This window comes from Bubalus kerabau, chromosome 15 (assembly GCF_029407905.1).
Source record: "Bubalus kerabau isolate K-KA32 ecotype Philippines breed swamp buffalo chromosome 15, PCC_UOA_SB_1v2, whole genome shotgun sequence".
Lineage (NCBI taxonomy): Eukaryota > Metazoa > Chordata > Mammalia > Artiodactyla > Bovidae > Bubalus > Bubalus kerabau.
The window spans coordinates 5,187,237-5,200,575 of record NC_073638.1 but is presented as its reverse complement, the minus strand read 5'-3'; the positions used below and the strand labels follow the sequence as shown (position 1 = coordinate 5,200,575).

The window sequence follows — 13,339 nt, the reverse complement described above, 5'->3', positions numbered from 1 at the left end:
TAATACCTGGCATGTAGGAAGAATGCAGTAATATTTCAGTAAATGAAGAGTTAATGTATCAGGTCTTCCCAGATGGCGCTAGTGGTAAAGAACCTGCCTGCCAATGCAGGAGACTCCAGTCATGGGTTCAACCCCTGGGTCAGGAAGATTTCTTGGAGGAGGGCATGGCAATCCATATCAGTATTCTTGCCTGGAGAATCCCATGGACAGAGGAGCCTAGCAGGCTACAGTCCATAGGGTCAAACAGAGATGGACATGAGTGAAGCTGCTTAGCATGCATGCATGCAGTATATCAGAGCTTCCTTTTAACTTACTGTACAGCCTCTTTCAGTATCCTTTTCTATTTTATGAAGATTTTCAGTTTCATTTAAATTATTGGTGAAATTTTTTTGTATTTCTTAAATCAGTATAAAAGATTTTAATTATTCACAGAAATAGTATAGTTCACTGTGTTCAAAATTATTACTGTATATGTGCATATATGTATACACATATATTATTATATTTAAAAATTGCTAAATATTCATTTTATTATCTCTAATCTTTTTGATGAGTTGTTTTAAAATTTATTACAAATAATCAATGTCATACTTACTGATTTGCTTTTTCTTATTATTTTCTAATCACTGAATTTCCTGCTTTTTTTTCCTTATATTTTCCTTAGATTTGTATTGGCTTCTGTTATTTCTAATTTCTTATGTGGAATGCTTAATTTATTGATATTAACTTGAAATAATTTCAATTATTTTAAGCCTGTGAATTTTCAGTTGAGTATATATTTTAATTTATCTTATAATTTGCCATACTGGTGTTTTGTTTAGTTGCTCAGTCGTGTCTGACTCTTTGTGACCCTATGGACTTAACTTTGCCCTACGGAGCCCACCAGGCTCCTCTGTCCATGGAATTCTCCAGGCAAGAATACTAGAGTGGGTTGCCATTTAAATTTTGTCATTTTCTGATAGTTTTTATTTGTGTATGATTTTCTCTGAAATTGTATATGGTTTATTCATTTTGCATAATCTTTAGTATAGGGCTTTAAAAACCCTAAGTGATTGTTCAGTTCCCTTAGTGCTCAGGAAATATGGTCTATTCTATGAGAATGTTTTAGAAACTATTTCATAAACAAAACATTTTCATTTTAAAAGTGTATATTTGAAAATGTACTTAGTAAAAATACTTGGGTATTTTTTTCTTTTAATTTAAAGTTTTTATTTAAGAAAAAATGCAATGAAAATTTACTTTTAAAACAAGCTAATTTTTGAAATGGGTTTATTTTGTTCTTTTTCTAAGAATTCATAATTTTTCTTCTTTCATTTTTATAATTTAATAATATAGTATAAATGGATTCTGGACATGTGGACAAGTGTTTTTTGAGTAGTATTTGTCTAATGTACAATTTCAGTTCCTGGGTTTCAGTTTGTGTTATAAACCTAGCAAGGTCAGGTAATAAGCACTTAGTAAAGTGGACTAATATTCAAGGAAGATTAGTTGATATTGTAAAGAGTAATTTGAAATCCTCCTAGAATTTTACATAGTACTGGAGAGAAAGAACTGACATATTGAACTATAAAACTCCTGCCTTGTAATAATCAGTATCATTTGTAATGTAAATGAATATTTCAGTAAAATACTTCAGTAGTCATATAAAACTTATTTGGTTATTTTGAATATTGCTGGTTATGTCAGTCAGTTCAGTTGTTCAGTCATGTCTGACTTTGTGACCCCATGGACTGCAGCATGCCAGGCTTCCCTGTCCATCACCAACTCCAGGAGCTTGTGCAAACTCATGTCCATCAAGTTGATGATGCCATCCAACCATCTCTTTTCCAATGAGTCAGCACTTCGAATCAGGTGGCCAAAGTATTGGAGTTTCAGCTTCAGCATCAGTTTTTCCAATGAATAGTCAGAACTGTTTCCTTTAGGATGGACTGGTTAGATCTCCTTGCAGTCCAAGGGACTCTCAAGAGTCTTCTTCAACAGCACAGTTCAAAAGCATAAATTCTTTGGTGCTCAGTTTTCTTTTATGGCCCAACTCTCACATCCATACATGACCACTGGAAAAACCATAGCTTTGTTGTTGTTTTTTTTTTTTTTTTCAATAAAAACCATAGACAGACCTTTGTTGGCAAAGAAGTGTCTCTGCTTTTTAATATGCTATCTAGACTGGTCATAGCTTTTCTTCCAAGGAGCAAGTATCTTTTAATTTCATGGCTGCAGTCACCATCTGCAGTGATTTTGGAGCACAAGAAAATAAAGTCTGTCATGGTTTCCATTGTTTCCCCTTCTATTTGCCACGAAGTGATGGGATTGGATGCCATGATCTTAGTTTTTTGAATGTTGAGTTTTAAGCCAACTTTTTCTCTCTCCTCTTTCACTTTCATCAAGAGGCTCTTTAGTTCCTCTTCACTTTCTGCCATAAGGGTGGTGTCATCCACATATCTGAGGTTGTTGATGTTTCTCCTGTCAATCTTGATTCCACTTGTGCTTCATCCAGCCTGGCATTTTGCATGATGTACTCTGCATATAAATTAAATAAGCAGAGTGACAGTATTTGGAGCCAATTTGGTTATGTAGGTTTTTTTAATTTAAAAATTATGTTGAAATTTTGAGATGGGCTATTAGGTGTAAGGATTTTAAAACTTGTTTTGTATTTATACATTTTGAAGTTAACATTAAAATAGTTTATTAAATTAAAATAGTTTATTAATCTTGGTAATGATGAAGAATTTCTTCATTAAAATATGTTTTCAAATATGTTAAATACTGATTTATTTGTAAGGTTTTAAACAATAAATTCATTATTTTTTCTCTAGTCACCTCCAGGTTTAAAGAAGAATTTAATGCGTACTTATGAATCTTGGACTCCTGAGCAAATTAGCAAAAAAGATAATGTACATCGAGCTCATGCTCTCTTCAGTTTTGCATGGTTTCATGCTGCATGCCAAGAAAGAAGAAATTACATTCCACAGGTAAGTAGGAACATGTCTTGGATATATTCTATAGTGAACGTTTTTTATTAGAATATTTTTACAATTTAGTATAAGTAGCTAACTATTATGTCTTAATTTGATTCATGATTTGTGAAGTGTTAATCACTTGGTTGTGTCTGACTGTGACCACATGTACTGCAGCCCGCCAGGCTCCCCTGTCCATGGAATTCCCCAGGCAACAATACAGGAATGGGTAGCCATTCTGTTCTCTAGGGGATCTTCCTGACCCAGGAATTGAACCTGGGACTGCAGGCAGATTCTTTATCATCTGAGCCACCAGGGAGGCCCCATGGTTTATAAATGTTTATCTCTAATTCCATCTTTTCTGTTAATCTTCTGGACTGTATATAGCTATCTAGTTCACATTGTTTTGAATTAACGTGTTGAGAACGATGTGTGTACCATCATAAGCCATCATTGTTAAGGTATTATTTTTATGGTTAAATTCTCACAGTCATCTCAGTGTTCAGAAACTGAATTCTCATACCTGTTTTTTCTTCAGTATAGCCTGCTCAATAATAGGCATTAATATCTGTTTACTTAAGTTAGAAACATGGGAGTTATTCTTGATTTGGTGTTTTATCCATAGCCTCCGTACACTTCCCATTTGTACTCTACACCTCAGTCACACGAGACTTCTTTATGGTCTTTAAATCCATCGAGTGTTCTCACTATAGCCTCTGGCTTTTTTTGTTAAACCACCAATAGACCACGTTCTTTCATTGCTATGGCAGTCCTACCTGGTACCATGCTCTCACTTTCTCGCCGAATGCCTATCTTAGCCCCAAATTTTGTTCCTCTTTCATCTTTAAACTTTTCCTGTCTTCATTGTTAAACTTTGTTACTTCTATTGGGATACCCTTTCCCCAAACTGCCCTCCTCACCTGCCCACCTTTGAGCCTTTCTCTGTATTTCAGTTACATGTCAAAATAAGAACAAGAGTTCTGCAGTTTGAGTCCAGACTCTAGAATTTCCTTGTTTCAGTAAATTACTTTAACTCCTGATTAGCAGCAGTTCCCTTGACTGTACAATGATCATATTTACCTTCATTGTAAGGATTAAATGAAATAAATGGGTGTTTAGAAGTGTTTAACCCAGTGCCTAGCACACAGCCTGTCAATAAATACTTGTCAGACCAGTGGAAGAGTAAATAATAACAGCAGCGTGTTGTTTCATACAGTTATGTATGATACTTATCAAAGGGTATGCTTATTATTTTCATTTTACAAAGGTGTAGGACATTGAATTTCAATGATAATTAACTTGCTGAAGGAATCATACCTAAAAAGCTGTAGAGTTTGCAAGTAGCCAGGCTTACCTTCCTCTAAAGCCTTTTTCCCTAATTTCTGTGACAATTGTCCTTAGCTTAATGTACCAATTAATCCTGATGGATACATGAAAAGTAGTGATACCTTTTATTGAGAAAACAAAACTTATATTTTAAAAACAAAGCTAGATTTCATTTTTTTATTGTGATACATAGTATAAATTTAAAAGCAATGAAAATGCTTCCAAATTAAAATTCAGTCTCCTCCTTCCTTATCCCCTGCTACTCAGTTTATATTCCCAAGACACCAACTCTTCACCATTTCTTGAATGTCCTTCAGAAATGCTATATAAAGTTATATATCTTATGTAATATTTAATAAAGTTTAGCTGTATTATTATTTTTATTAATTCTCAGGGGCTGTATTTTTTCTTTTAGCCTAATAATGAATATTCTTTTTAAGATTGTAAGGACAGTTATACATGCATATATATCTTTGAATACTGCTTATAGTTCTTTAACATTTTTAAATTTGTTTTGATAGGGCTGGACCAAGTTTTATGAGTTTTCTTTATCAGATCTTCGAGCTGGGTACAACATTATTGACAGACTCTTTGATGGTAAGTTCTCATGATGAAAACTTTGATATCTGGTGTCAATGAAAAAGCTTGAGGTCTTATTAAAAATATGTTTTTTTCAAGAGTGACTTGACTTCCTATTATAAAACTTGCTTTTTATTTTGTATTTTGTGTTCTGAATGCTATGCTTGTGAAAGTTTTTATATTATCGATTGTGGTCATTGGCTTTGATATAATCTGTTAGATTTCTCGTTGATCTGTAGCTCCCAGGAAGCAGAAAGCTAGAATAAGACCTTGTCTTTACTTTGTGGCCTTCAGCAGTTTCAGGCTTTTACTGAATTATTAATAATTTTCAAAGGAGCTATTAAAATTCAGGAATATGGTAGACTAAGATTCTGTAGAATCATAATTGTTTGATCAAGTAAAATCAGGAATAAAGGTACAAATAATAGACTAAAATAGGACTGCAAACAAAACCATATAATAAGATCCCTTGAGACCACCTAGCTTGCTGCCTCCTGAAGACAGGACTGGTCCAATCCCTGAGTGTCACTGTTCAGGGCCAACTCAAGGGGACACCAGAGTGTAGAAGAATTATGTACTTGAGAAGAGTATGTAGCTTAAAGCCATCCCAAACAGAACTCTAGATTCTTGTCTCTCCCTCCCACCCTGCAGCCTTGCCAAACTACTTTTCCCTGAGTCTACCCCATTCCAGTAAGTGGTACCACCATCCATGTCGTTGTTCAGCTTCAAAACCCATCAGTCACCCTGGATTCTTCTCTTTTTCTAATCATCAGACATCCAGTGCTTTGGCAGTTTCTGTCCCCTTCATGTCCAAATCACATCAAGATTTGGTTCAGTTTTTTCAATTTTATCAATGCCTTGGTGGTCCAAGCAATATCTTCTTTCAAAAATTCTCCACAGAGTAACCAAATTTATTTTTTAGATAAGTAAAGTGAAAGTGAAAGTCGCTCAGTTGTGTGCGACTCTTTGTGACCCCATGGACTATATATAGTCCATAGTATTCTCCAGCCCAGAATACTGGAGTGGGTAGCCTTTTGCTTCTCCAGGGGATCTTCCCAACCCAGGGATTGAACCCAGGTCTCCCGTGTTGCAGGTTGGTTCTTTACCAGCTGAGCCACCAGGGAGGCCAAAAGTAAAGTAAAGCAGACAATTTCCTTTTACAGCCTATAGCCACGTTTATCTTCTTTCTGTTCCCTGAACAAACCAGGCTTGTTCTTACCTGAAGGTTTTGATAGGTATCCTTCCTTCTGTCTGAAATGCTCTTCTCCCAGACCTTTATGTGGTTTTCTCCTTTTCTCATTCACATCTTGGCTTAGAGGTGTCCTCTTCAGAAAAGTTTTTTATTACCACCAAATCTAAAGTAGTCTTCTAGTTGTTCTCTATTCCCTTGTTCTGCTTTATTGTTTTAATACATTAGAGGTGCTTTATTTATTAATTTATTTTTAAAATTTTGTTCATCCCTTTCAACTAGAGTTTAATCTATATTAAGCAAGGTCTCTGACTATGTTTTTTACTCTTTATCTCCTTAACACTTGCAGCAGGGCATATCCCATGGTAATAGGCACTGTTATTGTTTGTTAAATTAATGGCATGAGAATTTATTATGTAACTTGTTTTCCACAAAAGGATAAGGATAGACATCTAGAATGTGGCCAAGTCCCATTTTTTTGAAGTTTTCTTCTTTTTGTTTTAATTTTACTGAAGTATAGTTGGCTTACAGTGTTTCATATGTACAGAGAAGTGATTCTGTTGTGTGTATATATATATATGTGTGTATGTGTGTGTGTTTGTGTCTGTTCTTTTTCAGATTGTTTTCTATATAAATTATGGCAAGATATTGAATATAGTTCCTGGTGCTATATAGTGTATCTTTATTGTTTATTTTATATGTAGTGGTGTGTATCTGTTAATTCCAAATTCATCCCACCCCTTATTTCTTCTTTGGTAACCATAAGTTTGTTTTCCTTGTCTGTGAGTTTATTTCTGTTTTACAAATAAGTTCATCATTTTTTTTAGATTCCACATATAAGTGATCAGTTAGTTCAGTTCAGTCACTCAGTCATGTTCGACTCTTTGCAGCCCCATGGACTGCAACACTCCAGGCCCCCGTATCCATCATCAAGTCCTGGAGCTTGCTCAAACTCATGTCTGTTGAGTCGCTGCTGCCATCCAACTCTCTCATCCTCTTTCATCCCTTTCTCTTCCCGACTTCAATCTTTGCCAGCATCAGGGTCTTTTCCATTGAGTCAGTTCTTTGCATCAGGTGGCCAAAGTTTGGAGCTTCTGCTTCTGCATCAGTCTTTCCAGTGAATATTCAGGACTGATTTCCTTTAGGATGGACTGGTTGGATCTCCTTGCAGTCCAGGGAGCTCTCAGAAGTCTTTTCCACAGTTCAAAAGCATCAGTTCTTCAGTGCTCAGCTTTCTTTATGGTCCAACTGTCACATCCATACATGACTACTGGAAAAACCAGTTTTGACTAGATAGACCTTTGTCGGCAAAGTGATATAAATGATATCTTATGATATTTTGTTTGTTTGTTTTCCTGTCTGACTTAGTATAATAATTTCTAGGTCCAGCTATATGCTACAAATGGTATTATTTTACCCTTTTTTATGGCTGAGTAGTATTCTACTGTGTGTGTGTGTGTGTGTGTGTGTGTGCATGCGCGTGCGCGTGTGCACATGTATATATATATATTTACACATATACCATTTCTTCCTTATCCATTCATCTTTTGATGGGCACTTAGGTTGTTTCCATGTCTTGGCTATTGTAAATAGTGCTGTATGAACGTTGATTACAAGTTTCTTTTTTAATTAGAGTTTTCATCTTCCCTGGATATATGCCCAGGAGTGGGATTGCAGGATCATATAGTAACACTATTTTTAGTTTTTTTAGGGAACTTCCTTATTGTTCTCCATAGTGGTTGTATCAATTTACATTCCAACAGTGCTAGAGGCTTCCCTTACCTCCACACAGTCTAGAATTTATTGTTTTTAGACTTTTTAGTGATGGCCATTATGACCTCATTGTAGTTTTTATTTGCATTTTCCTAATAATTAGCAATATTGAGCATCTTTTCATGTGCCTGTCGGCCATCTGTATGTCTTCTTTGGAGAAATGTCTATTTAGGTCTTCTGTCTGTTTTTTTGGTTGGTTTTTGTTTTTTTTTTTGATATTGAATTATATTTGTATATTTTGTATACAAAATGCTATATGTATATTTTGGAAGTTAATCCCCTATTGGTCTCATTGTTTGCCAATATTTTTTACCATTCCATACGTTATCTTTTTGCTTTTGTTGATGGTTTTCTTTGTTGTAAAAAGCCTTTTAAGTTTAATTAAGTCTCGCTTTTTCATTTTTACTCATTTTTCTTTAGGAGACAGGTCCAAAACAATATTGCTATGATTTATGTCAAAGAATATCCTGCCTATGTTTTCCTCTAAGAGTTTTATAATATCCAGTCTCACATTTAAGTCTTTAATCCATATTTAGCTTATTTTTGTTTTTCATGTTACAATATGTTCCAATTTCATTCTTTTACATATAGTTGTCCAGTTTTCCCAGCACCACTTATTGAAGACTGTTTTTTCTCCATTGTATATTCTTGGCTTCTTTTGTTGTAGATTAATTGGCCCTTATTGTGTAGATTTGCTCTTTGGCTTTTTTTCTGATCTGTTGATCTAGGTGTCTGTTGTGGGGCCAGTACCACACTGTTTTGACTACTGTAGCTTTGTAGTATAGTCTGAAGTCAGGGAGTTTGATCCCTCCAGCTCCATTCTTCTTTCTCAAGGTTGTTTTGTCTATTCAGGATCTTTTGTGTTTCCATAGAGTTAAACATTTTGTTTTTGTTCCAGTTCTGTGAAAAATGCCAATGGTAATTTGATAGGGATTGCATTGAGTCCATAGATTGCCTTGGGTAGTATGGTCATTTTAACAATACAGATTCTTACAATGTAAGGACACAGGATATCTTTCCTTCTGTTTATGCTGTCTTCAGTTTCTTTCATTTGTATCTTCAGAGTATGGGTCTTTCACCTCCTTTGGTAGGTGTATTCCTAGGTATTACATACTTTTTAATGTGATAGTACATGGGGTTATTTCCTTAATTTCTCTTTCTGATATTTTGTTGTTATTTTATAGAAGTGCAACAGATTTCTATATATTAATTTTGTATTCTGCAACTTTACTAAACTTACTGATGAGCTCTAGTAGTTTTCTGGTGGCACCTTTAGGATTTTATGTGTATAGAATGTAATGTGGAAACAGCAACAGTTTTACTTCATCCTTTCCAATTTGAATTCCTTTTCTTTCTTTTTCTTCTCTCTTTTCTGTGGCTATGAATTTCTAAGCTGTTTTGAATAAAAGAGGTGAGAGTATCTAATCTAGAAACAGAACATTACCAATACTTCAGATTATACTCTAATGCTGCCTTTTAGTCACTACTGTTCTCCAAGTTTCCTTACTCTTATTCCTGTGATAAAACCAATACCTTCCTATATAGACTAGGTTTGCCTGTTTTTATAAAATTGAAATCATACATCATGTACTCTTTAACATTTAGATTCTTTCAGCTAATGTTGTATTTGAGAGATTCATCCATATGGTTACATATCAATTATAGTCCATTTATTCTCAGTGCTATATAGTATGCCATTCTGAGAATGTATGTCTTCTGTCAGGTATAATATATTTCTGTCATGTATGTATTAGCAGTAGACAGGATATTAATTTATTTGTTCCCCATTGTTAGTTAATGCCAAATAGTATTCCAGGTGATTTTCTTGCTTATTTAAACTTTTTTGAATTATACATCAGAAAAGTACACATTAATGTACAATTCAATAGATTTTCAAAAAGTGAACCTTTGTAACTACTCCAGAATCAATAAATAGAATGTTACCAGCATTCTGGAAGCATCTCCCCCATTCCTTTCTACACATAATGCAGCATTTCCCTTTTGTGCTAAGGGGCAATTAATTTTATTACTTGAGTTGTTTTAAAGTTTATTTTAAAACATTTTTTTGAGGATATTTACTAGTATTTTATCTTGCTTAGAAACTTGGTAATTTTCCAAAAGGCTTTTGAACATTTATTTCTTTTTATTATATCACTATGAGGCATATATTATTAGTACCCTTTTAAGATGAGGAAACCAAAGCATAGAGAAAGTGAATGATTTGTTTATCATTATGTTTCCAGCTTATGATGGAATTAATTAATAACATCATATATTATAACTATATATATATATTATACCACTGAAATTATTGTAAAAGTCAGATGCTTTAAAATTATATTGAATCTCATGATAAAAGTCTTTGCTATATAATCTTATAGTTACAAAATTTCCTGATATTAAGGGACTTCCACATCTGGAGAATTAAATGTAAAAACGGGGAAAAGTTCATTTAATTTTATAGTAATGAAATAGAACTAAGCTAGTAATGCTATCAGTGATCTTAAGTAGGTAGATTAAAATAGTTTTTCTGCATTTACTGCTGTCGTGGAGGAAGAAATTTTCCTCTGCCCTTTTAGGTTCTTCTAGCTGGTCAAAGAATTACATTGACATGAAATGAATTAATAAGGGAAGATGATGGCTCAGGTGGTAAAGAATCTGCCTGCAATGCAGATTTGATCCCTGGGGTTGGGAAGATCCCCTGGAGAAGGGCATGACAGACCACTCCAGTATTCTTGCCTGGAGAATCTCATGGACAGAGAAGCCTGGTGGACTACAGTCCATGGGGTTGCAGAGAGTCAGACATGACTGAGTGAGTAAGCACAGCACAACAAATAAACAAAAAAAATATTAATAATATGCGTATATGTGAGAGATCCAAGGAAACTAAGTAACCTGCTATAATGGCTGAAGCTCTTAATACCATCTTCAACTAAAGACAAAAAAATAGTGAAATGGGGGTAGTGGCTTTAGCTTTCAGGAGGGAGGAAGGCAGTTTATGTGGAGATGCAAAAAAGCAAATGTTTGGAAGGAAATCGCTGAGTTATTCAAAGACAGTGGGAAACAGAGGGGAAATTTGAAAGACTTTGCCAGGTTCCTTCCTGACCACCATATCTAGTTCATACTGTACTTATCTATGGTGATAACTCCCTTCCTGGAATTGGTCCTCTATGATTATATTAATAATATTAATGAGCATTAATGTTAATTTCAAGGCCAGAAAGTGAAAGTTGCTCAGTCTTGTCCTACTTCTTGCGACCCCGGGGACTATACAGTCTATGGAATTCTCCAGATCAGAATATTGGAGTGGGTAGCTGTTTCCTTCTCCAGCTGATGTTCCCTTCTCCAGGAGATCTTCCCAACCCAGAGATCGAACCCAGGTCTCCCATATTGCAGGTGGATTCTTTACCAGCTGAGCCACAAGGGAAGCCCAAGAATACTGGAGTGGGTAGCCTGTCCCTTCTCCAGGAGATCTTCCCAACCCAGAAATTGAACCCAGGTCTCCCTCGTTGCAGGCAGATTCTTTACCAGCTGAGCTACCAGGGAAGCCCTAATATTGATGAGCATTAATGTTAATACCAAGCCTTAAGGAATAATTTAAATGCTTTAAATATGTATTATTATAGTCTATAAATATGGCTAGAGTCTGAAATTTGTTTAATATTTTAGAATATTTTTAGAAAATTTCTAATATCTTAGAAATAAAACAATTTTTTTTTAAATTATAGGTTCCAAAGATGTACAGTGGGAATTTGTACATGGTTTGCTTGAAAATGCTATTTATGGAGGACGCATAGATAACTACTTTGACCTTAGAGTTCTTCAATCATACCTGAAGCAATTTTTTAATTCTTCAATAAGTGACATATTAAGCGAAAGGAACAAGAAAAGCGTTTTTCCATACTCCATATCTCTGCCAAAATCCTGCAGCATTTTGGTAGGTAACATTAATTGTTTTCAATTTATTACCAGATTGAAACTTGCATAATTTCTTACATTGTTAAAATATGTTGTTGCTTCTTTTCACAAGTACAAGCAGTCATCACTCACAAATACAGATTATTATTTATTATGTCAATATGCAGCCTGATTCTCTAAACTCTAGTTAGGTGTCCTATTGCTTTTGGATACTTACTGAGCATGGATTGATGATAATAGTATTGATAGACAAATCTTGAAAGTGGTGGCCTAGGAAAATTTTTAAATTGTAGGGCAGCTGTGAAGATCTGGAATGGGAGGATATACTACTTGTTTGTAATTATGAGAGTGCTCTGATACAGTAAATTTGAAAAAAGCAAATATTATTCAACAGATGTCTATTTCATACTCTGGTTTATAAATTTAAAGTAGTTCTAAAGCTACAAGAGATATTAACCTAAAAAGATTTCATAGCAACATTTTTGTTTATATGAATTTATTTTATTTGACTGTAGCTTTTTGCTTTGAGTCATCTTACAGAAGTTTCCTAGAATGCAGTCATCTTTTCCAGAAAAAGTACAAAATGTAGCCCAAAGATTTCAATTATTTTGCTACCAATTTGTATTTGTGTAAATGCCCCCCAAAAATGTTTTTATTGCCTAGAGTATTTAAATTACATGTTTCTTCATGAATTACAAAATATACATATATTTAATTATATACTTCTTTCAGTATTGTGCCTTTTCTCTCATTCAAATATTTTTCAAGAAAATGCACTGATGAACTTAGATGCAGAAATCCTTAACAAAATTCTAGCAATCAGAATCCTACAACACATTTAAAAGATCATACACCATGACCAAGTGGGCTTTATCCCAAGGATGCAAGGATTCTTCAATATCTGCAAATCAATCAATGTAATACACCACATTAACAAATTGAAAAACAAAAACCATATGATTATCTCAATAGATGCAGAGAAAGCCTTTGACAAAGTTCAACATCCATTTATGATAAAAACTCTCCAGAAAGCAGGAATAGAAGGAACATACCTCAACATAATAAAAGCTATATATGACAAACCCACAGCAAACATTATCCTCAATGGTGAAAAATTGAAAGCATTTCCTCTAAAGTCAGGAACAAGACAAGGGTGCCCACTTTCACCACTACTATTCAACATAGTTTTGGAAGTTTTGGCCACAGCAATCAGAGCAGAAAAAGAAATAAAAGGAATCCAAATTGGAAAAGAAGAAGTAAAACTCGCACTATTTGCAGATGACATGATCCTCTACATAGAAAACCCTCAAGACTCCACCAGAAAATTACTAGAGCTAATCAATGATTATAGAAAAGTTGCAGGATATAATATCAACACACAGAAATCCCTTGCATTCCTATACACTAATAATGAGAAAACAGAAAGAGAAATTAAGAAAACAATTCCATTCACCATTGCAATGGAAAGAATAAAATACTTAGGAATATATCTACCTAAAGAAACTAAAGACCTATATATAGAAAACTATAAAACACTGGTGAAAGAAATCAAAGAGGACACTAACAGATGGAGAAATATACCATGTTCATGGATTGGAAG

General features: G+C 34.3%; 1 protein-coding gene across 1 annotated transcript in view; it reads left to right on the top strand.

The window, feature by feature from the left end:
- DYNC2H1 (dynein cytoplasmic 2 heavy chain 1) overlaps positions 1-13,339 on the top strand; it is a 406,508-nt gene that overhangs the window by 242,868 nt on the left and 150,301 nt on the right. Inside the window, exons 79-81 of the mRNA XM_055547490.1 lie at positions 2,814-2,969; positions 4,802-4,877; positions 11,550-11,758. Coding sequence (XP_055403465.1) covers positions 2,814-2,969; positions 4,802-4,877; positions 11,550-11,758 — 441 coding nt within the window. The remainder of the gene's footprint in view (positions 1-2,813; positions 2,970-4,801; positions 4,878-11,549; positions 11,759-13,339) is intronic.